Consider the following 27,924-nt stretch of genomic DNA (forward strand, 5'->3'; position numbering starts at 1 on the left):
GAGAGCTACGAAAAAATACTTGATGATATTTTCACTACCATTTCATTTTCCTCCTTTTTTCATTTCCATTTCATTTTGAAAATAGGAAAATGAAGTATTACTAATTACTATCATTTGAGTTCCAAGAACTAACTCTATCATCTTACACTCCTTTAAGCTGGGCACGGATAACATTTCTTTCACAAGGACCAGAAGATTATGAGCTCACACAGTTTTGTTGTGTGTGTTTGAGTGTGTGTGTGTGTGTGTGTACCATGTTTTATTTATTCATTCAGCAATTTATAGATATTTGGGTTATTGTGAACAATGCTGCTATAAACACCAGCACACAAATATCTATTCATGTCCCCACTTAAAATTAGAGTGTTTTGTCATGATTTCCCCCTCTGTATCACACAATTTTTTAATAATCAACAAAAATAGTTCCTGAAGAGGTTCAAACTATTTTGTATAAAATAAGCTATAAGGCTAAAGTGTACAGCATAAGGAATATAACCAGTATTTTATAATAATTATAAATAGAGCATAACCTTTAAAAATTGTGAATCACTATGTTGTACACCTGTAACTTACATAATATGGTACATCAACTATACTTCAATTTAAAAAATTAGTTCCTAAAAGGGTCAGACTCTGCAATTTCTTCCCTATAGGCCTGGAAAGTTATTTGTGATTAGATTCATTCCCTCTTCTCCCCTCATGGGGGATACTCCAAGTGTTTTGTTCTTTTAAAAGTATTTTTATTGTGGAAAATTTCTAACACATACAAAAGGAGAAAATAGCATAACAAATGCCCATGTCCCTGTCACCTATTTATAGAAAAATGATCACTTAATGGACAATCTTGTTTCATTTATACCTTCATCCACTATTTTTACCCAATGGATTATTTTGTGGCAAATCTCAGATATTTCACCAATAAATAGTTCAGTGCATATCCATTAAAGATGAGGTACATTATGTCTCATGTTTTATTCAATTTATAGTTTCTCTTCCCTTCTCCCCCATCTCTCTCTTCCCCTCTCCCTATTCTTTCTTCTCCTCCCTTCCTTTTTTCTCTGCTCCCCCTTTTTAGTTTATCTCTTGAAGAAACTGAGTCATTTGCTCTGTAGAATTTTCCATGTCTGAATTTTGCCATTTGTATTCCAGTGATGTCATAACAGATTTCTCTGTCCTTCTTTTCTAAAAATTAGAAGTTAGATTTAGAGGCTTGATAATTTGAGTTTGATTTTTTTTTCTGGACTATTTGATGGGGGGATTGCAGTTTTCCATTGGTAACAAACAACATTGGGTTATTTTGATGTTAGAAGCTATAAATGATCAATGCTTATATTTATTCAGTCATCAGGAGTCACAGAATGGGGATATTTTCATTCTATCATTCCCTTTTCATTTACTATTTTACTATTTCATTTACTATATTAATATTTTAATAAAGAGAAACTTCCTTTCATCAGTTCTTTGATTACCTAGTAGTACAGCCTGTAAAGACCATAAAAATGCTTGATTTTCCTTATTTAGTAGTGTTCAAATAATGCACTGGTTCCTTGGAATCCTCCAAAGATGATGAATGAGTTTTTTTTTTAATTTGAGCACATACAGGATTCATTTTAAACCACTGCTATTATTATCCTGATTGATACTCATATTGTCCTATCAAATTTTTTCAAGCTGACTTCCATGTTTTTTTGATGGTTCTGCTTTCTTTTTGTCATCCATTTTTTATCTTACACATCTTTTTCCCACTTCTGCATTGAGCCATTTCTTCAAAGAGCCTTGGTTCCTTTTAGTGGGAAAGGTATTTGGAGCCCACAGCTTTGGCATTGCTGTGCTCAATATGTTACGCATTGGTCATTGCTTCTAGGCTTTTCCAGTGGACAGAGACAAAAAATGTTTTTAATTCTTTAAAGATAATATAGTTTTTGAATTTGTACAGATATTTTCAATTCAATTTTAGGGCTACAGAAATTTTATAAAATTTTATAGATGTTACATCTGCATCCCATGTCCAAAAATCCTGATTTTTAAGGACATCATTATAATTATGCATTTGCCTTAAGCCACAATACCCATGTAATATCCTTGGACTAACAATGCCTACATTACCAAAAATACCATCAATAAAGTTCTATAAAAGTATGGAGTTTTATTAATGTTCTTTTTGTTTTTAAAGCAAATCTTTTTAGGGATGTACAAAGTAGTCAAAATATTATTTTAAAGTCATTTAGAATAGCTCTTCTCTAGTGGTTAACAGGTTTAAATGGTAATATATAGTGTTAATGTGTGGCAAAATGGAACTTCATGTACACCTGTGAAATTTTAGCTTACCTAGATTTCAATTCTGCAGCAAGTAAAAAAAGGTGCCTTAAAAATATTCATATTATTTAACTCAATAATTCTATTCCTAGAAATTTATCTTAAGGATATAATGAAATGTGGTGCAGTTTCACATTAAAGAATGACCATTAATGTTATTTACAACAAAAATGAGAAACACCCTAAAAACAGAACAGGAGAATAAATATGGGAATATATGAAACATGGAGTATTATGTAGCTGTTAAAAATCATGTTTACTTTATGAAAAGAGAAAATACTCATAATATTATATATTAAAAATTAGGCCTCAAACTTAATAGATAGCTAAAGGAAAACCTGCTTCTCTGATAACATTTCTTTAGTCACCAAATATATGAGTTTTTTTTCTCCACACTGACCAATTCCCTGATGCCAGATTGGTGTCCTACATTTCAATTCAATTCTGACACTATCCACTTGGAGTTAGCATCAGATCCCACAAATTAAAAGCTCAGTCCCATAAGATCACCCCTACTTTAGATCCTAATCACAAGTCCAGAACCACTGTATTTCTGACTGACCCCCTATATATCATGAGTTTCCACAATTCCCTCCTCAGTGAGATAATTTGCAAGATTGGTCACAGAACTCAGGAACACAGTCTACTCACTATTACTAACTTATTATGAAGATACAACTCAGGAACAGCCAACTGGGAGAGATGCATAGGGCTGGTGGGTGGCAAGAAGCCTCCATGCCCTCTCCACGTACGCCACTTGCTGAGGAGGAAGCTCTCAGAAGCCTGTTGTTTAGCTTTTGGGAGAGTCTATTACTTAAGAATGACTGATTAAATCACTGACCATTGGTGATTAATTCTATCTCCAACCCCACTCCCCTTCCACACTTATCTTTCTAGAGATGCCAAGGGTCTTAAAGGCTCTCATGTCAGGAATTTGGGTCAAAGACCAACTCTTAGGACAAAAGATACCTCTAGAACCCTGTTACTTAGAAAATTGCAATGGTTTTAGCAGCTCTGTGTCAGGAACTGTAGATAGGAACCAAATATATATCCAAATATATATTTCTTACTATGTCACAATAGCATTATCCCAACCTTGGAGAAAATATACATAGAAAAATGGCTGTATGGTAATAAACCAAAATATTAACAGTGTGGTGATTTAAATTTTCCCTTCATGCTATGTTATTCCATTTTAATTTACAATGTGTGCTTTCTAATTTTATAACAAAAGTATTTTAAAAGACATTAGTGAACTATAATTCAAAACTAGAAGATTTGCGTAAAGTATTATCCCAGATCTTCCTCAGCTTATGATGGGGTTAAGTCCTGATAAACCCAACCTAAGTTGAAAATAGGGCAAGTCGAAATGCATTTACTACACCTAACCTACACCTGAACATCATAGCGGAGCTGAGCCTATCTTCAATGTGCTCAGAACACTTATATTCGCCTACAGCTGGGCAAAATCATCTAAACACAAAGCCTATTTTATAATAAAGTGTTGAATATCTCATATGGTTTATTGAATACTGTACTGAAAGTGAAGAACAGAGTGCTTGTATGGGTACAGAATGTTTGTAAGTGTACTGGTTGTTTACCCTCCTGCTCATATGGCTGACTCAGAGCCTCTGCTACACTCAGCATCACCAGAAGGATCGTCCTGCACAGGGATACCCTGAGAAAAGTTCAAAATTCACAATTCAAAGTACAGTTTCTACCGAATTTTTTTCACTTTGGCATAAAGCCAAAAAATTATAAGTCAGAACTAGTATGAGTCGGGGACTGTCTGTACATTTGAATAGAATAACTTTTACAAAAACTAAAAAATATATTTGGCTATATAAAGCAAAAAACCTCATCAGGTAAATAATCAATCACAAGATTAAAAGATAAATAATAAGTTACTGAACACATTATTCACAAAGGCATGTCATCAAGTCATCAAGAAAAAAGCAACTCCAATGGGAGAAAATAAGTAAATGAAATACAGTACACAGTCATTCAAATGATCAATAAATGTAGGAAAAGCTCTCACAGAAACCCAGGATATCGTGATTTCATTTTACGTTTCATTTATTACATTATTAGATTTCATTTGCTTACTTGGAAAAGGACAAGGTTGAGATACATCCTTCTAACCTTGGACTCAGACCTCAAGCCTTGTCACACTGGTGACTGAGGAAACCCAGTGGCCCTCACCTGGCTATGACCTTTGGTTCTTGCAGTCAGAATGAGGAATATTCTCCCTTCTCTGGATACCAGACCCTCACTAAATTTAAATTGTGTGACTCACTTACTGCTTAGTTCTAAATAGAGCATACTTCTTCCATAAAGTTTTTAATGTTGACAAAGTAATTGCATGTTCATCTTTATTGAACAAATTTTAAGCTGCTTTTCAGTCTAATTAAAGAGCACATCTTATGACAGTGAATATTTTGTTTAATCAGCTACTTAATCTAGAAGCAACAGAAAGAGTATTTTTGATGACTTTCATAATTTATTGAGTTGTCCTCCTTATGCATTCAAATATAAATATTATGCTCAGGCTTTAAACATTTATTGCCGTTATATTCCTGACTCCATTCTCCCGCCCCTCATTTGTTTGATGACAGATGTAAACTCAAAGCACATTTTTATGCTAAAAACTTTCTGACTTACTCATTAGGGTTCTTTACATACAAACTAGAATCCAAAAGGATGTCTTAAGTTTTCTTCATTTGTAGCATTGTTTCTATCTTAGTTACAAAAACAAAAACAACGTTATGATCTAAAGAAAATGTATGGCTAGCGTGTTTAACTTTTAGACAGTCCTGGAAAATCTTTTTTAAAATGCTTGATTATTCTGAAAAAACACAATAAACAGATGGGCTTAATTTTTATTGCCACAAATCAATGATTTACAGTTGTTTTCCTCCCCAAAGTCCCAGAAATGTGTTATCACACATTCTCATCAGTAACAGAAGTCCTGATGTGGGCATAATAGACTCTCTGGGAGGTGGTTTCGTATTTAACTAAGTTTCCTAGCTTATTCTGATAACCCCCTTCACAAGGACACGGCCACCTGTACACTAGTGCTTTTCAAACTTGAACATGAATAACCTGGTGCTCTTGCTATAATGCAGATTCTGTTCGAGTTGATTTGGGATGGGGCCTGACTGAGATTCTGCATTTCTTTCTATTTTAACAGAGCTACTGGGGATTGAATCCAGGACCTCATACATGCTAAGCATGTGCTTTACCACTGAGCTCTATCCCTCCCAGTCCTCCGATTCTGCAGTTCTAAAGAGCTCCCAGGTGATGCCAATGCTGCTGGTCCACAGACCAAACTTCCTGGGCAGGGCAGTATATCCACCTCCCAGCTCTTAACCACCAATAGATGCTGTACATTTGTGAACCCAGTTATGGGTTTGATGCATTTGTCTATGTCTTGTCTGTGGTTGGTTTCTGGTCTGCTTTTAGAGAATTTCCTCTAATTCAAAGGGGGAAATCAAAGAATTTACAGATCTATTTGCAACAATTATTAAATAGTTTGTTTAGTGTCTATTGCAAATATCTTCCCCATTAATAGAAAACCAGGAATGATGATGAAGAAGAGGATGAGTATTGGTCTCACATGCTCGTCAGCAGTGGCAGCACTAATTCCTGCCCAGACCTGATGGTAGAAGACATGAAGCTGTTGGAGGAGCCCTCTAACTCTCTGTGAGCTCTCGTTCTTCAGTGGAACCTAATTCCTAGAAATTTGGAGCTTGGTGGTGCTGCTTCAGATCTGCTTTATCTTCTCCAGGTTGTCCTCCCTTCCCTTTCTTAACCTCCTTTCAAAACCAGCTTTTATGATTTAATCCAGAAATTTTTCTGATCAGGTAATTTGTGCAAGGTGGTCTAAGCACTGAAAAGTTATGATTGACCACTTTTTAAAAGATGTTTACTATTTATTTAGAAAAAAAAAGACATGCAAAAATAAGTAATGAAGGAATTCCAGAAAAGCTTTTTATTTTATTTGATCAGAGGACACAAGGCAGTACCCAGAAGCTCAGCATTTAAGGGGAGACATTAAAGATTGTCAAGTTCAGTTTTTATCCAGCACATGAACTGCCCCTACCACCTACCACATTGTGAGCAATTGTTCATCTAACTTCTAAGTTGTTCCAGGCACAGAAGGCTCACTAGGTCCCAGGGTAGCCCATACAAACAGCAGTTACCTCCACTGTCAAAAAGTTCTTGTTTACACTGGATTGTTCTTTCTTTTAATCGTCATATATATACCCATTGTCTTGCAGAAGAAGAAAAGTTATAGCCTGCTAGAAAAGGCTGGGAGAACTTTCAGAGTGTTACCGAACACAAGTTCATGTGCCTGATGCACAGTGAGACCAAACAAACCCAAACACCAGAGTTTGGAGCAGAGAAAAGTTTATTGCAGGGCTGAACAAGGACAAGTTGGTGGTGGTAGGGTCATGTCCAAGAAAATCCCAAACTCCCTGAATGGTTTCGGCTGAGCATTATTAAAAGCCAGTTGAGGGAGGGGCAGCCCAGGGTATGTGATAAGCTGCGCACAATTCTGGTTGGTGGTGATCAGTACTTAGGCACCAGAGGTCTGGGGGCTATGTGTTCACGATCATCAAGTAGATAATTTCTTCCATTTGGTGGTGGTTTTTAGCACTTGAAAAACTCAGAAAATATGCATGAGATACTATTATCTGGGTACTTCAGAGAGGAGCTACAACAGAGGATATGGGGGAGGGGCCTGTCCCAGGAAGGCCCCACAGTGTCCTGCTTGGTTATAATTCCCTCCTTTTCTTGGATACTCCTCATTCTTGAAGAGATCAGGTGTTGGACAAGAAAGGGAATAATATTTTGGATAGAAAGGTTAATCATAAATGTGGCAGAGGAACCCAATTTTAGGGGAACTGAATTTCAATCTATAATCCTGTTTCATCTGCTCCATCTTTCAAGGAATGAAGCAGTGACAACTCTGGCTACTTCGTGCTGAAATGGGGGTGTAATCCTGCCTCAGTTTGGGGAATGGACACTGAACTGGGAAATATTCCTGAGTTCCAAGTCCTGGGTCCAAGTCTTGCATGATTAAGATCTCATTCCCTAAGGAATTCAGGAGAATAAGCCTGAAAACCAGTCTGGACTTGGCACTTTGAGGGAGACCTGTAGCCAGGTGGCCAGTGGCCTACTTTTATCTGAGTAGGTTTTAACTTTTGATGTGGTATTAACATATATATGAAGAGCTGTTGGCCACTACACATCTCTCCTTTTTTCTGCTAACATTTGCTCTAAAGAATTTTATTGTCTAAATTTAATAGTTACAGGAAGAGACCTTGAGGTCATGAGATTGTAGCTGCTACTTGCCAGCAGACACTGCTTTGAGATGGCTGGTGGCATCTGGAGTACAACACAGGCCAGAAAATTAGAGTTCTCAACAATATGGGATCATGTCTGAAATCACATCTACAAGGGCCACCTAGCTTTACCTTGGATGTCTGAAGCACAGCTGCTCCATTTTGACTTTCAAATACATTCCCCTCCTCAAGGCCAAGGCAGATGTACAATGCATGTCCAAAAGGCCATAAAACAGGCATCATTGGTCAGTAAAGTTTAAGTCAAACCATGCATAAGCCAGAATAACTTCCCCATACCTCAGTATGTGCAGATTTCCCCATCATTTTCTCTTTTGATTATAAATCTTTTAATAGAAAGCACTGATGATCAAAATCTATCCCTCTGTGCTGGGGTGGTGGCTCTAGCCCCAGGTTCAGATCATATCCCTGGTCCTAGGGCTCCTTTATATTTGCCTAGTTATCCACATTGGGGGAATATGAATCAGGTATCCTGAGTAGGCTTGGAGGTACGTTAACGGTGAAATACTTTATAGGCCATACATTTTATCACTTATACCAAATTGTTACATAGCATCATACATGTGCTTTTAGCAGGAGACTTAAAGCAAGCATTGCTATACATCATGAATTGTTGTACTCTGTGAAAACGCCATTATCTTACCCAACTCTGTTGTATGATTTAAAAGAAACCTATACTTGTCAAGAAGTTCTTTTTATGAATCTTCTTGAAGATGAAGCAGTTTTGCAAAGCATTCTTAACTGTCTATGAATAGCAAAAGACCCAAAAAGGGAAGGTAAACTATCCAATTACAATGTTTTGGCAAAGAAGCTTGATCAAGTTGCTGCGTCGTACAGCAGTCCAAGATAACAACTAGAATGACTGACAGCATTATACCAGGACATATCCAAATTTCAGAAACTCCATATAATTTCTAGAATACCTATACTGACAACATTTATCAATATCATATAATCTGAGGAGGCTTATCACTCATTTGACAATGCTCCTCATGTAATTAAACATACCATCCAATCCCAGTTAGTTTAATGTTTTTCTCTGCGATGTCTCAGGGACCCTCTGAAGCATCCCAAAGCCAGCAGAAGTCAAAAGAAATTTATTTAGGACTTGATGGGAAGTTTGTCAAAAATATCAAAGTTTCACACAATCTGTTGTCAGAAGCACTCTAAGTAAACTTGTTCTCTTCACAGAGAGGAATGAAATCCAGTCCTATACCAGCTCACTTTTAATAACAAAGTCCATTTACCTAATTAAGTTTAACCTAATCTCAGCCTACCACACAGAACTCCTGTTTTAGGGCTCTCCTTCTACAAACATTCTACAATTTTCTGTATCCATATTAATTTGTTCCTTATTTTTTTTCCCATCTAGAATCAACCAATTCTAGGATGAAGTTACTTTCTTTCTCCTTAAACAAAATGCAATTCCATTCCTCATACTTCTTTTTACTCAAAACATATATCCCACTTTTCTACTGTATGCCAAAATGTTTCCTTTATTACTTCTAATAGCTGTAATTACATATTTAAATTAGAACCCTCAATCCTTAAAAATCTTAACTTCTAGTGAATATTTCAGTGTCTTATTTTGTTTGGAAATGAACTAGCTATTTAACTATTCAATAAATTTCCATCATTTAACCCAATCCAGCACAATTTTAAAATTTCAAGTCACCAAATACCTGGAGGGAGAGATCACCTTTAAGAAGACATCTCCAAAACATAATCAATTCCAAAGAGTTTACCCAAAATCTCTTATCCCACATGCATTCAATTCACCCATAAGAATTTCATCGTACCAAGCTAATTTTTTTTGTTGTTGTTGAAAAACTCTGTAAAAGAAACAACATGAACTTAATGACCTTCAGTAAATCTAGGTACAATGAAAGACATGTCTGTATTGATTATACCAACAAGCTTAAGCTACTTTTAATATTGATATTAACTCAGTATTGAATAATCCCCAGATCACATGAATCTGAAATTTGTTGCCTACCTTCTTTTAAGGTTAGAATTATTTAATTTATATAATTTGCAAGCACTTACTTTTAAGTCGATTAAATAGAGCTCATTTACAAGTTAATTTTCTAAAGCAAAGACAGACAGAACCAGAGATCTCACAGTATTTCCAGTTTTTTAAAAAACCTTGTGTTTTTTCCTTGAGAGTCCAGGTAGATCAGCTACATCTCAAAGGCTTAGGAACAGAAATGCAAACTCCTCCTCTAAGTGCTTTTACAAAACCCTACTATCTTGGCTATTTTTAGGGATTGTTGTTTTCAGTTCCCAAATATCCACTTCAATTTAAAGAAATAATAGTAATAGACAATAATATATGTATCATTTGCTCACATCACATGCCTCACTTTCAGCAAAACCAGGAAGAGAGAACAGGACTTGGATTCAGGTACTGAGATACTCACACACTGTCACACACACACCCAAAATAAAAGCCAAATTGCAAATGTCCCACTTTGACATAATAGCAGAGCCATTAGGGAACATTGTTCACCAGATCTCAAGAAGTACTGAGCTCACACAGTATTACAATAAAAAATATCTTCTTTCATTTATAGGAGCATAGCTGAAGATCTCCCAGTTTTGCAAAATATACCGTAGGGGGACTATGAATTATTCAAGGTCGATGTTATCAAATATCAAGCAAATAAAAATTTAAAAATGATCTCTCAGGGTCCCAGTTCCCCAGCCCCAAAAGAGAGATTTCCAACTGTGAACGAAAATACTGCAATGTGAGTGAAAATACTGCAAACATATCAGTAAATAAAGAATGCTGAAACCAAGTCATCAGCAGCTGCTGCCACCCCCACAGTGGGGACAGGCCTGCACTCCAGCCTCTGCAGCCACTCACAATGGTGCACTCTAAGCGGACTGAGAATAAGAAAGGACAGGATACTGGCCCTAGATAGCTAGGTGCTTGTCAAAGGAATGAATTCAGTGGGCCCAAATGTTTGCTTCCTCCCATACATAGAAAAGCACTAAATTCTTTAACTTGAGATGCCTGGTTTTCTTTAGATAACAAGTAATCTTTTATTGTTCCAACTACCTGGTCTTTGTTGTAAAGCTCCTATATATTCCAGCTCCTCCCTTACCTCTTCGGAGCAGTCAGGGCGATCTGAGAGGCCAAAGCACACACACACAAACAACACTACCAGATGGAGACCTCCAGAGCAGCATGGCTCCTGAAAGAGAGCAGACCCAGAGTGGCTCCCAGTGAGCCCAGAAGGACTCACTCCGTGAAAGGGAATGAGCCCAGGTGAAGCGCGTACAATTTCCCCATCCTGCTCAAGCCAGAGTGGTTCACCTCCTACGTGACACATACAAAAACACAAACAATAAATAAGCTATGGTTGCACAGACAATCAGAGGAGGTGTAGTCTAAAATGCCACTTCCACTCCCAGACATGCCTCCAAACAAACGGGCCCAGCTCTCGAAAGAGAATGGAACCAGAGTGGTTCACCTCCCGGCGGGACTGAGCCCACATGGAGTGGAGGGAATTCCCAGCCTGTGCTGAGCTGGAGGGACTCACCTCGAGGCGACACCGAGTGGGGACCACAATTCCCAATGTTTCTGGGCTCCAACAGCCTCCGGCCACGGGGCAGCCATGCCTGTTGGGGAGAGTCCCTCCCAGTTCACGGGAGCAAAGTGAGCTCCTGCAGCTGCTGGGACCCAGGGAAGGAAATGCCTCTGGCCAGAGCTGATCTGCCATAGGCACAGACTCCCGTGCTCGTTTCCAAATGCAAGTTCACGTGCCTTACGCACAGTGAGGCCAAACAAACCTAAACGCCACAGGTTGGAGCAGAGAAAGAATTACTGCAGGGCCGAGTAAGGAACAGCGGGGTTGAGGGTGGGGAGCGGCTCATATTCAAGAAAACCCTGAACGCCCCTAGGCGGTTTCAACTGAGCCTTTTTAAAGACCAAATGAGGGAGGGGCAGCCCAGGGTACATGATCAGCTGTGCACAATTCTCTGATTGGTTGATCAATACTTAGGAACCAGATGATTGCTCACAATCATCAAATAGTTAATTTCTTAGATTTTGTGGTGGTTTTTAACACCTGAAAAACTAAGGAAGTATGTATGAGATACTATTGTCTGGGTACTTCAGAGAGGGGCTACAGCAGAGGATATGGGGGAGGCCTGCTCAGTTATAAGAGGAGGAAGTATTTGGGCAAAATCTTGAAGTGCTGCTGGAATTTAGGGAGGCAGAGAGAACTGCAGAGAGCAACATTCTCATCCTCTTAGAGCTACACTTTCTAAGTGTTTATCTGGATCCTCTAATTAATGCCCCAGTGTTAAGGGATGTCTCTATTATAATTAATGTAGATTAATCAACAATATATCAGATACCATAGTATCATTTACACAAGATATTTGAGAAAATGAGTAGAGAGACTTTTCAGATTCTCCTCCCTTATAAAGCAGATGATTACCCACCCACTACAGCTGGACCTGCTCTAACCTATTTCAAAAGGCCAGTTTTATCCAACGTGCAAAGGAAGTAGGTAGACACCCATCTGTTGCTTGGAGAACAGTACAGGTGAAAACTACAATGGCTAGAAATACACATTAGGGGCCCACGGGAGCACAACTGTAAGCTACGTGTGTTCGCTATGTTGGGAAACCACAGCGGAACTGGTCAACTTTCTGTAACCCATTTGGATGGAATAGTTCCTATTTGAAGCCATGAACCCAAATTTTCATTTTATGCAAGGCAGAAGTCTTCTGGTCTTCTCTTTTTATGGAATGTGAAGTCACCAGAAGTATAATTCATAATATAAATGACAGAGTACATATTTGTAAGGAAATGGAAAAATATGAATATGCTGACAGCTTTCATCTGAATTCTTCCTAGGAAGAGAATGTTATTAGTGTTGAAAAAAAGTGACAAGTATGGGGTAAAGTGGCATAAGGAGGGGTCTTCTAGAGGCCTGGAGGTGCTGGCACCTCACTGAGGATGTCAGAGGGAGACAGATGCTTGTTCATCTGGAGAAAGAGATGAAAAATAAGGAAAAAAGGAGGAGTTTAGAAGGCGAAACCTAACGATTGGTCAACGCTTCCTTCTAAGTACTCTAAATCTGCAGAAGATGCAACAACAATACAAAATACACTCACTGCTTGATGTGAATAGATTTTGATGGAAATTGATGAAGGGATTGTATTTCACATCTGGAGTATTTTGGAGTTTTCAGACACAGAGCAAAAGAACACTGGCTTTTAGTGGCATAGAGAAGCGTGAGAAAGTAAGCCAGACTAATCTGCTGAAATTGTGGAGTGGGCTCCTGAGTGCGGAATGGGATTTAAGATCAAGTTTAACCAGTTCACTTGGGGGTGAGGAGTCCCCAGCTGGCATTTAGGTTACACATTTAAAAGCATTTGTTCTAAGAAAATTTCCACCCAAAAGAAGCTAATATTTTAAAATTTCTTAATCCCTGTTTAAAATGCCTACTTTGAAAGTTCAGATTGTCTTCTAGAACAGGAAGCATCTCCCACTGTGTGCAATCAAGTAGCCTCTTCTACAAAACCCAAGAGTTTTCTAAGCCCTATTTTCCTAAATGTTTACATTTCCTTCCCTGATTATTCTTGCAGTGTTTAAAACAAATCTAAATTCATTTTGAAATGCTTTGAAACATTCAGCACATAAAACTCAAGGTCATATTACTCAACTTCCAGTTTGTCTACCTCTTGCATGTGGAGAAACAACAATTAAAAGGTGTAACTTAGAAAATTCTTTTTAAGACTTTACAAGAATGCAAAATTGTGTAAGAAAAGTCAGAAGTTATCCAAAGGGTGCTGTTTTGGGATAAAATAATTTTTCTTTTTTTCTTAGAAGATGTTTTACTATTTTCTTTCTCAGAGCCTAAAGAATTAAAGAACAATATTGTTATGAGACAAACCTGATTATAAGGAGCCTGGACTGGATTTGTTTTTCTGGAACTGGCTTTGTTGTCCTCTGACAAAACAAAATTAAAAAATGATAAATACATAGCTGCCACTGTGCCTTGGAAATAAAATTTTTCAGTCTTTCAAATTTTAAACTGCAAACTCATATGTTGCCTGAGGTGTTTTTCTTAAATTGCTGCCTGTGTGTTCCTAAACCACCTCTTCTTTTCAGTGCTCTGTCAAATTACTGAGCTGCCTGCTGAGATTCAACAAGGTGATAATTGTATCTGAACCATAAACACATTGTGCTTTAAAGTTTTGACTGTTTCTTTATAAATAATAGTAAATGAAGGACTTAATGTAAGTTTTTCTGGTAAATTGTAAATTTTAGTTGAACATATCTAAATTAGGTAAATTCATGTCATCAAATGTTTAACAAGGATCTTGAATGAGTAAGATGTATGAGCATACACTGGCAAAAAAAGAAAACTATATATGACATGGTCTTAAATCTCAAGGAACTTATAATTAAGAAAGGGATAAGTAAATTTTTATTTAGCAGACGAAAGTGAAAAGATACGTGCTGATTGGTATGCACTTGAAGAGTCCTTTTAAGAATATTCCAAATAATTTCTCTGAAGGTTCTATGGTAATAAAGCAAAACAAGAAACCCAACTTAATTATCTAAACCAGCTGGTTGGATACATGACTGTATCACATTAAGTTGCTACTTTACCAAATGACAATCATTGTAGCTGAAAAAATCCAGTAAAACAGTATGTATGGCCATTGGTACAATCAGCCATTTTCCCTTTTATACCATCAATCTCCTTCAAATACTTAAGTGTTTACAACATTCAAGGCACCACACCATGGGCTACGAAGAGTAAAAAGAGGCTTTAAAACACACTGTCCTCAAGGAAATTTTAGTCTAGTTGGCTGGACATGGTTTCTTCCCATAACATAACTACAAGAATTACAGAATTCCAAAGGAGGAAGAACTAACTTGCAGCTAGACTTGTCAGGGATGGCACAGGGAGACTGAAGGATTGAGACAATTTTGATGGAGGTAGGGGAAAGGGTTTGGATATTTCAGGTGAGAGAATGGCACAAATTCAAGTGTAATGCAAAAGGGGCAGAGAGCAATTTTAGTGTAAAGCGATGCTTTTGTTAATGTTAGAAAAAAGGGTTCCTTCCAGCAGTCATGGGAGATGAGGCCAGAGTGAATGTTGAGGCCATATTATAAAAGCTTTGAATACAGGCCAGGAAGTTTGTACTTTATTCTATAAGCACAAGAGTTTCATGGAAAGCTTTTGAGCAGTCAAGTGGTGTTATCAAAGCATCCGTTTAAGAAGATGTTTCCTGGAGTGATGCACAAATCATTTTGAAGACAGGACAGTCTGAGGGCAGAATGGTCAGGTAAGAGGCCGTGGCATCAGTCTGGGTGTGAGCTGGTAAGGACCAGAATCAGGTAGGAGTTAGGAATTAAGGACAGGCGAAATCTGTATGTGCCTTTTTTCTTTTAACGGAACATTTAGCATATGACTATAAATGGACAACATCATAAGAATTCCAAAGCTAATTTTTTCATAATCTTCATTGTCAATGAGCAAACATTAGTGGAATGATTATTGGAGTGTCCTGTAAAAAAGTTACATGCAGTCTTTTATCTGCATGATGTTATTGTAAGTATAACCCAGTTTTACTCATGTTCCAAGTAAGATTTTTTTTCCAAGTAAGACATTTTGTTGAGTTTAGTGCTAGGAAAACTTGGTGTCCTTTCGAGGATCTGGTATATTTTCTTCCTTCTCATAAGAGCTATGAAGCTCATGCAGCCTTCCCTGAATGCCTGTAGGTTCCAAACCAGACTTTCAGCTTAACCACTGCAGCTGTGTTGATTTTAGACCGTAATCTCTGTTTTCTTCTTTGTTAGGGCTCTTCCCCTCCCTTGTCATTACTCTTCACTAATCTTACTGTCTTGGTTTCTCCTCTCCTCTCTGTAAGTGCCAAATGATTTTTCAAAGAGACAAAGGATAAGTACATTCCATATGCCAATAGCTCTCCCTCCTGTCTCCACTCAGTTTCTTCCCTGAACTCCAGCATGGCATTTCTACACCTCGCTTGCATTTTTGCACAGCCTCTAAAGAGATGGCCCCATCTACCATCTCTCTTATGTCCAATCTCCATCCTTATCCAAATGTGACCTTTCAAGCAACAGCGGCCGCATCCCCTGGGGACTTTCAACAAAAATGCAAACTCTTCGGCCTCAGCCCAGAGTACCCGAACCAGAAACACTGCAGGTGGGGCCCAGCACTCTGTGTGTAAGCAAACTCTCCAATGACTCTGAAACATGTTGAAGTTTGTGGACCCCTGCTCTACAGAAAGACTGCGCTCTTTTCTTTCTCTCCCTGTCTATGTGTTCTCTAGCTCATGGTGTCTCTTGTCCACTCTGCAGGTTTACTCTGTTATCCGGGCAAATCCTTTATACACTTCTTAGAATCATTACAAGTTCTTAAAGGAGTTTATCTGATTACTGTAGCTAATAATTACCTCCACCAAAGTCAGTTAAGCATTAATGGATACCTTACCTCATGGTCACTGGCTGGTCCATGCTTGAGAATACCTGACAACACCTGGTCCTGTCAGTGGCCAGCTCTTGAAAAACAGACCAGCACCACTGCCCTGGGAAGACTGCAGCAGATAAACCAGAAGAAGGCTGGTTCCTGTCCAATAAATTAATCTTTAATTAGGTAGATGTGTGCAGTATGTCTTCAGCAGAGGACTGGTTAGGATTTTCCTAGTGGGATCACTTGGATTTGAGTCCTTTGAGGAGAAACAAGAGGCAACAATTATCGCTTGATACCACTGGAGCCAGTCAGATGCAAGGCAGGCTACCTGTTGTGATATTTGAAGATGGTTCAAGTTAGGGTTGAGATGAAAGATTCTATTGTACATGACATGAACAAGGGCCCAATTTATAAGTTATACAGATGCCATCCAATCTATATCTTTAAAGAAAATGTATTGCTAGGCTAGATGTTTACATCCGCGTGTGAAGATACTATTCCTTTCCCTCCTTTTGTAAATTAAGAAAACCTTTATAAAGTCAAATGTAGTGACAATTTCAAAAACTGGATTAAAGATTCAAATTGTTCTGTCAGGAGCAAGAAGTAGCAGGGAGGGAATGAGCTTCAGTGGAAATCTCTTATTAAATTGAGGCAGAAAATAGATGGGGGAGGTTCTTGAAGTTCTGCATGTTGGTAACATAAAAAACAAGTATTCTTGCAAAACAGATGGGAGTTTCTAACATTTATTCTATCATAATTTGAAAGATGTTGGTAATCCTTGTAGCTAATAACTAGGTCGAAGGTAGTCTTGTCCTACAGTGAGTCTGGAAAACACACACACACACACACACACACACACACACACACACACAGAACAAATACTTATTAGGATTTAATGCATCACTCAGTTCCTATCAGGAGCTTTTCACTTACTTGAGTCAAGGTTAATGTATTTGAAGCAATATCAAAAGTACAAGATAATAGAAGGTTAAGTACTAAATTACGTTATCCTTGACGTACTTCTCTTTGTACACCCTTGGAAATCTCATCTCTCATGACTTTATCTAACAACTATGTGGGTCAGTGTTTCTCAGTCCTGAGTAATGTAGGGATGGACAGCTGCAAAAATCTCATATTCTGCCAGGAGGGAATGAAATGATAATGAATTATTATTATTACTTTACCAAAACATGTATCAGTCTAAAAATGGACACGAATTACTTAACCTTATGATTCTTAAATGACTATAAAAACCCCATAGTTCTACAGATTACATACAGAAAAGCTATACAGCCAACAGAATTTAAATTAATTTTGTGGCACGGATGATGTTTTGTTGAAGCAAATAATCACCACTCAAAGCCTGAGCGTGGCCCTGCAAAGGGAGCTTTCAATAGGCCTTTCTTATTAGGAGTCACATGACAACTCAGCTCTCACCACCTCTTTATTCCAACTGCTGTGAAACTATCCTTTATACAGATCCTGTGGGATTATTTTTCTTTTTTTGCCTGTGATTTGTACAAACACATTACGTGTGTATTAGCTCTGCTAGTGATATTTTCTCATGATTTGACAACAACTAATACAGTACTATGGACTGCCAACTTGATTGAAATACAAATGAAAGGTGAGAAGTGAAATCTTGGATGATACTTCATTTAAGGGAGCCACGCAGATGGTCCCAAATTTTCTTGTGACTTTGAAAAAATTGTCATAGATGTGAAAACATGAAAGCTCATTAAGAGACATAAAAAATCCTCATTATAAACTGAGGCAAGCTGTGGAGGACACAGCTGTGCCTCCCGAATTCTCTACAAAGAAGCAATGGTGCCCCAGCCACCAGCAGACCACCTTCAGCTCTCAGTTCCTTTAGGGTTTGCTCAGCTGCAAAGAGCTGCCCACATTCAAGGACTGATGGAGGCAGCGGTATGAAAACTTGGCTAGTTCATTTGAACTAGGACAAATCTGAGGGGCCATGCATGCTCGAGACTCCTTGCGGACTTGACAGAGGCTTTGTCAGCCTGCACTGAAGTTCCATGTTCCTTGCCCAATCCCTCTTCCCCCTCCCTCCCACTTTCTCCCTCCTTTCCTTTATAATCCCTCATATATAGCCCCCATGCCAAACTCCGTCTTAATGTCTGCTTCTGGAGAACTAGTTAACAAGAGCTCCCAGGAATCTCTCTGAGGAGCCCCAGGAGCAGTGAGAATGCCACTTTGGTAGCCCTGATTCTTCCTGCAAGCTTCCAGTCTAGAGCTCAGCTTCCGACGATAATTCATGCCAGCACTTCACATTCAACAGGAGCAAAGCTGATGCATAACTGATCTCTTGAGCTTGTGCCTCACAACATCTTATGGTTTTTCCTTGCTTTATAATATATTTAATGGCACTACCATCATATTCCCACAGGATCAAAACCTGAGAGGTAAGTTTTGATTCCTCACACACCTTACTCTCTACATCCAGTCTATTATTCATGCTTCGTAACGTGGGAAGAACTTTACTCATTTCTCCAGGGATCCAGTACCCTCTAGACAAGGAATGCAGCTGAAATTATAATGGAGAGCTTACTTTGCTCCTGAGATGTCTAGTCTCATTAATAGCTTTGAGTTTTCCTTCCCATTGATTACACAGACTTTAAAAGACAAAAAGCACATTTTTCTCATAAAGGACACATACACAAAATTCCAACCCACAACCATCCACTTATTTTAGACAACAATATATTAGCTCACATATTACATAGAGAATAATGCTTTGAGAGGACGGCAGCAAATGCCAGAGGCTTCACTCTTCCTTCTGCATTTAAGATTAGTTAGTGCAGTGCATCAAAGCATTTATTTTGTCCCAGTTTAAGATAAAAATACATTCAATTTTCTTTGTCTTTTTAATTTTTACACTGGACTAAAGAGTAAAGAAAACCAAGTCTTCACCAATGCCCCAGTAACAACTGTATCATATAGAGACTAAAACATGTGTGAATGTTATTATGCAGTTTAGAAGTCTACGAAAAATCCACGTCTTTTAAAGCAGTCACCTCACTGAAAGGTACTGATGTTTAGAATGGGAGGTTGTGTTGTCAGTTGAAAGTGAGACACTGAGATGTTTGTGAGGGAGAAATTGTCGGGAAAGCAGTAGAACATCTCCTGCCCGTGGGTGCAGTCTTGAGGGTTTGTGACGGCCATGACGAACCCAACAACCATCACCACAGCACCGATAGGAAGCATGACACACGACATAATCTTATCTGAGTGTGTCCTCCGTTCTTCAGACAGTTTCAGATAACATGCTGATGGGATGATAAAAATCAGGGGAGCTGCACACAGCACACCCTGGGTATTGAAAACAAGAGACAAGATAATGTTACCATTTAGAGCATTCCTTGGACAGTTTTAAAAAATATATACAAAATGTATTTATCATTGTACATGCTAAAAGTCTGATAGGTTCAGTTAAACCAAATGAAGGAAAGAAAAATAATTCCAAGAAAGACTTAGGAATAGGTTTTTCCCTTTTGGATGGTATATTTATAAATGGGAAAAGTTAAATAATATACTAGTAAACTAGACTAGAGAAAAATAATCAGAAAAAATATAGAAAATAAAGCAGATGGTAAGACTGACTCCTGGCAGACTCTTAAAATTTCCCATATTTTCAGTCACATTCTATTTCCTTATACTCTTCATTCCAAATTGCTATGTATCTACCATGTCATTCACATCAGAGAGATCTGTTTATCAATTGTGAACAAAAAGGGACTACTGAGAGGTGCATGTAGGCCTTATGACTTCTCTCTCCTTTACTTGAGTTTCTGTGAAAGGAGGTGCCTGGCTGTATGAGGAAGGAAAACTGTAACCCTAAGGGCACTTAGCATGAAATAGCATTTCTAAATCCTCTTTCAAGTCAAACTAAACACATTAATTACCCTAGGAAACTGACAGCAGAACTAAATAACTATGATTCATTCACCATCCCCCACACTAGCTATGGATAAGTCCAACCTGAGGGGGGGATGTCAGACTGAAAATTATGGGGAGTAGTGTTGTCTATTATAAAAAGACCACTAGTTATTGACTTCAAAGGGAAAGAGACTTTCCCCTTGAGGAGGCCAAATCTGCACTAGCAGCTTTGCAAAAAGAATAATGTTGAAATTTAATCCATTGTAGGTAATATAGTTTTCTTATTATGTTAAATATTAATTATATAGTAAACAAAATATAACATATTAGCAAAGTATATTACATATAATCATACGGCAAATAATACTTTCTTAAATCATAAAACATAAGTTTTTTAAAACAGATACAATAACAAGTATATGGTTTAGAATTAAAAGGAAATCTTCCATAAAATACGTATTGTCCATATTTTAAAAAGTTATCACAGAAGTTTGTAAATATTCAGAATAGTAGGAAGAATAGAATAATAAAATCTTATACACCAATCACCTATACTTTGAAAGTTTTTGACACATTATTTTGGTAGACTGTCCCCAGGGAAAAATCATAGAAAACTGATTTTGAAATTGGATGATTAAAAGAACACATTATATAAAAACAGTTTTAAAAGAAAGATTTTTAAAGTATCATCACATACTAAATTTATTGTGTTTTATACTAAGTACTATTCTCATGCCAGAAATATACAATTATGATTTTAAAAATATAACTTTCTTATTGTTTATAGAAACAGCAAAAGTCCAGAGAGATACCAATTAAGGTGGGGCACACTTAAATCAGACTAGCCTGGCAGCATCTAAAAATCTGGGGAAGAATAAAAGGGACCATACTTAATGGAAAATATTTCTACTGAGATCAAATGTGAGAAAATACTAAGAAGCACTAGTTTAAAATATATAGACAATACAATTTTGCCATTCACAGCACCTGAATACAAACGAATACCTACAAAGTTACACAGTGGATAAAGGATTAATTTTCATATGGCCGGAATTCAATGAATTATGGATTCCTTAGGCTCCATCATGACACTTGAAATTGATAATGGTTTTAAAATTATGCAAAATACTGTAGAACTCAATCTGTGCTTATAATATTTATTATCCTCTGATTTCTATGAAATAATTCTGAAAACAATAATAAAAACATATATGTAAGTGTGTGTGTGAGTGTGTGCGTGCATGTGTGTGTAGGGAGTGTCTTCTCTTCACAGGAGCTAACATGTGAAGCTACGTCATCTGGAACTGTGGAGTGTGAAAGTGCTATCAGGATGAAAACTGCCACCAGCTGCTGCTAAGAAGCTGCCATCAGTCAGCATCCTGGGACTCTTCCAAACCTAACTTGCTGGGCAGTGCAGAGCACTGGGTGTTCTGTTTACGTCGTAATTCTTAAGAGTTGAGAAAGTAGCAATTAGTGGGAAAACTATATAGCTGATGTTTGTACTGGAAGAAGTCCAGTTGAGTATCTTGTCTAGAGAGCAGTTACTTTCCTAATATTTGAAAGCTCCGTTTTGCTAGAGATTGTTGTTAGGATCCAAGATCATTAATAAAATGATAGAACAGTTCCATCTGCTCTATTCTCTATAAATTAGTCTGACTAATTTGACCTGTTTAATCTAGCTTTGCCAAGGATATACCACTGGTTTTGGAGTAATTTTTGAAATTTCTTGACAGGACATAAATACCATAGCTGTTTATTAAAAAGACAGTAAAATGTAGCCTTATTTATAAAGTCAGGGTAGCACTGTCCCTTGATAATAACACTACTGATGCCTGGATATTTTGCAGTTAGCAAGAGGGAAATAAACAGAAGGTGTCAAAGATTTTTACTGGCAATACAGAGTGGAACAGTATCTGAATTCTCCTACCTGAATAGCAACCTCTCAAATGATGCAAGGAAGCTGAAAACTAAAAGAATGCTATACATCTTTAAAATTTTTACTTTGTAGTCAATCTGGACTCATGAATTGTGTTCCTATACCTTAAAAAGCAACTCTAGCTCAGGAGGTCTTTGACAGCCAAAGCCACAGCTTGCTCACTCTGTATGTGGGCTCTCGCTGGGTACCTGGTCTGATTTCTTCCTTCCACTGCAAGCTGCACACGGCACTGATTGGGCTGGTTACTCTGGCCACAGGCAGCAGCTGCTTCATCTGTTCTCTTTGTACTGCTGCAAGCAGAGACCCATAGGGCCCAATTACTGCAGGTGCCTCTTTTTTCCAACTGCAACACTAGTGCCGAGGGGCTGGATTCTTATTACTCAGAATGGAACTTAGATTTATTTTATTTGTTTCTAAAATGAATCCTCTAAAATGGAAGGTGTGTTTGCCTTAGAAAATATATCATTGTTGTCTGCAGCCATGAAAACAATGAAATAAAAGGGAAGCTAAGTTCTAAATGGGGTTTGGCTTCTTAGTAAATAACTAATATAACCCTGAATAATTTATATTATTTTAGTTATGCTAAGTATAGCATTTCCCTAACTTTGCAAGTTGAAGGTCTGATTCTATTACATGTTTCATCTGTAAATATCCTTATTCTACTTAGTCATGATTCAGAAGCCACAATAGAAAAGAATTCCTAAAGTACTACAATTATTAACTAAGGTAAAAGCTATTAGCTAAAAATTATGAACTTAGATGAGAAACTTTTGATTTCATCTCTTCATATTTATTTTAACCCATTATTAAAATCTATGCCTATATTTTATGAATTATTCTTAACCTCACTTACAGGTAAACTCAATGCATAGATTTTTTAACTTAAAAATGGGTAGAGAAATAAACACACATTTTACACAGTTTAAAGCCTTAGGAAACCTCAGACTAGCATAATGATTAAAAATGTGGGCTAGAGGGTTCAAAAGCCTGCGTTCACATCCTGATTCTACCACTTAGTGTGACCTACTTAAGTGTCCATTAACAGATGAATGGATAAAGAAGAAAACGTGGTGTGTGTGTGTGTGTGTGTATATATATATATAGATAGATAGATAGATATATAAAATGGAATATTACTCAGCCATAAAAAGAATGAAATGTGCCATTTGTAACAATGTGGATGGACCAATAGAGCATTATGCTTAGTCAAATAAGTCAAACATAGAAAGACAAATACTGTATGCTATCACTTATATGTGGAAACTAAACAAAAAAAAAACAGTGGGTATAACAAAAAAGAAACAAAGTCATAGATACAGAAGACAAACTAGTGGTTCCATGTGGGGAGAGGGAAGGAGGCAGGGGCAAGATAGGGGTAGGGAATTAAGAGGTACAAACTACTATGTATAACATAGTAAGCTACAAGGGTATATTGTATAACAGTGCAAAATATACCCATTATTTTGTAATAACTTTAAATGGAGTATAATCTATAAAATGTTGAATCACTAAGTTATATACCTGAAAGTAACATAACATTGTAAATCAACTATACTTCAATTAAAAAAAAAAAACTAGTGTGACCTATTTAATCACTCTAATCACTCTGTGCCTCAGTTTCTTCATCTGTAAAATTAATGCGATTAAGGAAGATAATGAATGCAAAACACTTGTCACATAGTAAATACTGCACACACGTTAGCTCACACTATTGTTCAGAAGCGAAACACCACATGCTTTAGTTACTTCAAAAGTGTCGCATGACCTGACTTGCATTACCGACAGACATGATGCCTGATCTGGCTTTATTAAATATGACAAATGCCTACACAAAACGGAGTTGAATAAAAACCTGAATATGACATTGTACATACCAAAAGACTGGAAAAATACACACTCAGGTAGTCTTGAAGAGAATGGAAATCTTAGATTTTATTACTTCCTACAAAGTGCTTTAAAACTAGTGTAATTGAGTTATTAGATGATGACAATTTAGCACCTTCCCTGTATTTTATGAATGTTTATATTACCAGGTTTTAAAAGAATCTAAGGACCTAGAATCATGTTTTAAATGCTTAAAAATAGTTCTCCAAAGCCAGCTCAGATCTTGACTTTATAACAGTTATTAACCAAATATTTTTCTTTGATTACTCTACAATACCAGAATACCATCTTAACCACAAAACATTTTCAACATAACTGTAACAGGGAATAGTTAATGTGATTATGTGCTTATAATTTTGTTTTCCAAGTGTCAGGAAGATTCACAATTGACAGAGTAATGGTCAAATTTACAAAAACATATCATTCCTGGAAAATAAGCAACATGTGTATGCTTGGTTAACTTAAAGGGAACAAGAAAATTCTTTAGGCTATCAAAATAGTGAGTGGTAAAGCAGCTGATAATCATATTTTCTCTCATGTCACAATCCTACAATATTCCAACAAAGATGCAAACTCAAATGAGACATTTCACAAAACAAGAAATAACAGAGCTGGGAATCATGCTGATCATCTCCTCAGCATAATTAAAGGATTACCATTATTATTATCAACACAAACAATTTTTTATAACACTTAATTTCCTGGTGCTACACTAAAGAATGTCTCTGATGTCTAGTAGCATTTGTAGAAAGAGTTCCTCAGCTGTGTTCCCAAGGGGCAATTGCCCACATGGTAATTTGAACACTGTGTTCTCAGCCCTGTGCTATATACTGAAGAGGATGGAGAAGGCAGCTAGGTACCATTCCTGTCTTCAAAGAACTTGCACTTTGGTAGGGAAGGCAAGTGTATGGACAGCCCAAATAATACATGATACAAGATAATACAAAAATCAGGTTAGTGCATTAAGTTAGCCATTATCCATTTACCTAGATCAAGGTTGGAACATGAAATGATTCTGAGTGATCCTACTAACCTATGCAAAATTAGGAGGCAGGTAAATGTTACCTTTGATAATTGGCCATCTCTCCTATGAGCTTTCTATCTGTTGCTGGTGGAATAGATGTTTCCCTTATCCTCTGTGGTTTGGGGAAGCTGCCTACTCCCTACGTTCCACATATGCTGCGGCAAGAAAATTCTCAATAGTGTGTTCCTGACTGAATCTCCCACTGCCTTTGTTGAGAACTTCAAATCCAAAGGACATTGGGAGGAAATAATATCTTGCGCCCTGACAATAATACCTTCTTCACCTACCCCTTAACTCTCACTGGAGTGAATAAATGATAACTTGGGATCCCATTTGTAAAAGCCTGCCCTCCCTGTGTGCATGATTAATAAATGCTAAGTGGTATGATTCTGAGTAAAATTCCATGAGGACTGTAGAAAGAGAAGATTAAAGACTATAAAGTGGAAGATTCACTTCTATTCATGTTTCACCAAATGGCATCATTATCTTGCTTCCACAAAGCAGAACCAAGGAGTCACTCTTTTTTGGGTCACTTTTAAAAACTGAAACACAGTTGACATACAATATTATGTTAGTTTCAGGTGATCTGACATTTACATACTTTATAAAATGATCATTTTAGTAAGTCTAGTAACTATCTGTCCCCATACAAAGTGACTGCAATATTATTGACCATATTTCTTATGCTGCATATTACATACACAAGGCTTATTTATTTTATGAATGGAGCTTTGTACCTCTTAATCTCCTTGACCTATTTCACCCCACTCCCCACCTTCCCTCGGGCAACCGCTCGTTTGTTCTCTGTATCTATGAGTCTGTTTCCATTTTGCTTGTTTGTTTTTTTATTTTTTTAAGATTCACATATAACTAAGATAATATAGTCTTTGTCTTTCTCTGTCTGACTTATTTCACTTAGCGTAATACTCTCTGGATCCAACCATATTGCTGCAAATGAAAAGATTTCATTTTTGTGGCTGAGTAACATTCCACTGCACGTGTATACCATATTTTCTTTATTCATTCATCTCTCGATGAACACAGTTTGCTTTCATATCTTGGCTACTGTAAACAATGCTGCATTGAACTTCAGGGTACATACATATTTTCAAATTAGTGTTTTCATTTTCTTTGGATAGAGGAATTGCTGAATTCCAAAAAGTCATTCTTGATGTGTCTCTCTATCCCCTTGTCCTCTCAATTAAATCTGTTGCCAAATTCTGCAATCTCTTCTCAAAAATGTCTTTTAGGAGTCCACCTACTTCCCTTTGTCTTCTTCATTGCCTATATGGCGGCTGAACTTTTAAGTTTATCTGTGAGATTGTAAGCTCCAAGAAAGCATGGATCTTTTCTGACTTCCTCCCATCCTTGTGACTCTACTATGTAGCACATAATATAATTGACCCTTAAACAACGCGGGGGTTAGGGAGTTTCTGAGCAGTTGGAAATCCATGTATAATTTATAGCCAGCCCGCCACATACTCAGTTCTTCCATATCTGTGGATTCAACCAACTGAGGATCATGTAGTACATAGTTATCGAAAACAATGTGTATAAGTGGACCCGCATAGCACAAACCCGTGTTGTTCAAGGGTCAACTGTAATTATTCAATATGTATCTGATCAACAAATAAACAAGTTAGCAGTTGCCCTAGACTTTAAATCTTTGTAAGATTTGGACAGAAATGAAAGGAAAATAATAATTATAGGAAAGGATAAACATAAACTGAAGGATAAAAGAAAGAATTAATATGGCTTACTTATAGGTCAAAAGTAAGACTGACTAGAGCTGAGGGTAGATTTTGGGAAGTCAATGGTAAATAATTTTCCATAGAAGGCAGATTATAGAAGCAATAGAGTTTATGCTTATTGGGAGGAAAGTGGAGATTTTTAAGCAAGATGGTGATAAATTGGAAGCAGAACTTAAATATCTGCTAGTTAAAGCAAAATGCCAGCATTAATTCAGATATGATATGATGAGGACCTGGATTTGGGGGTAGAAGTAAGGATTACAAGGGAATGGCCTAGAGAGAGTAAAAAACATTTTAAAGAAAAATAACTTGGGCCAGGGTAGGTGAATGTGGGGTACGGATATAAACCTCTTGATGGGGGGTGGGGGGAGGGCAAAATTTCCCCCACTGGAGAACCATTGCTCTAAAATTATATAGTCCTATAAAGTACACAATATCATCATTATAAATATTTACTATAATATAACAAACACATTTTTATTCCACATCAGAAAGTGATACATTTGTTATGGAAAAAAATTTACCTTTTGTTGAATATAAACATTATTTTAAATGGGGTTTTTAGAAGGGAAGGAGTAATCTTCAAATGTACTTACATTGAGCTCTAAAACTATTCCAAGGCAATCAATCAGCAATGACACCAGTGTGGCTACAGTGATGATAATCACTGTTATGATTATGTGGAAAAATGGTGAAAGATTCCCACCAAAAAACACGTTGGCAATTACCTGCCAAATAAAAACAGATTATTTAGAGAGGGATTCTCGGAGGCATGCAGGATCGATTAAGAGAGCATTTCATATTATAGTAGTCAGGACTGTATAAAATACTACCAGTAAGGCAATCAATCAGATCTTAAGCCATATGAATAAATATTCCATCTTTTCCAAAGTAATTACACATACACACACAGATATCAATAACAAATATTCTTTGTTGAACTATTAGACAGGCAGTGGATTATATTACAGACACAGAACATGTCATAATAATGTGTGAATAAATACATTTCTCAAGAGAGACCTTGGGAAGTCAGCTTATCTTTCTTCTTTGAGTCCAACAAGGTTACCACTAACTACAGATGCTATTTAGATTGTTTGAATGGCCTCTAAGGAAGGAGTTACCACAATATCCTTTAATAATAATGGATGTGTAATATCCTTTACTAACAGGAAATTAATTTCATATAATCTAAATCTTATTTGATACAAGCTAAGCCTACCTTATCTTGTCTTTCCTCAACAAAAATGGAGAAGAGTTGATTACTATTTTCCATTGACACTCA

At 37.1% G+C, this 27,924-nt stretch overlaps 1 protein-coding gene across 8 annotated transcripts in view; it reads right to left on the bottom strand.

Annotated features, from left to right (window-relative positions):
• Positions 1 to 18,964: 18,964 nt before the first annotated feature.
• Positions 18,965 to 27,924, bottom strand: part of SLC38A11 (solute carrier family 38 member 11) — a 47,796-nt gene continuing 38,836 nt past the window's right edge. For 7 of the 8 annotated variants that reach the window (XM_072962091.1, XM_072962092.1, XM_006202212.3 and 4 more), the window contains 2 exons: positions 27,236 to 27,367; positions 18,965 to 19,477 (listed from right to left, as the gene is read on the bottom strand). In XM_072962091.1, the coding sequence (XP_072818192.1) occupies positions 19,184 to 19,477; positions 27,236 to 27,367 (426 nt within the window). In that variant the 3' untranslated portion in view covers positions 18,965 to 19,183. Of the gene's footprint in view, positions 19,478 to 22,180; positions 22,271 to 27,235; positions 27,368 to 27,924 lie in introns of those variants that run through there. The other variant, XM_072962094.1, reaches the window with a different exon arrangement.

This window comes from Vicugna pacos, chromosome 5, assembly GCF_048564905.1.
Source record: "Vicugna pacos chromosome 5, VicPac4, whole genome shotgun sequence".
NCBI classification, from domain to species: domain Eukaryota; kingdom Metazoa; phylum Chordata; class Mammalia; order Artiodactyla; family Camelidae; genus Vicugna; species Vicugna pacos.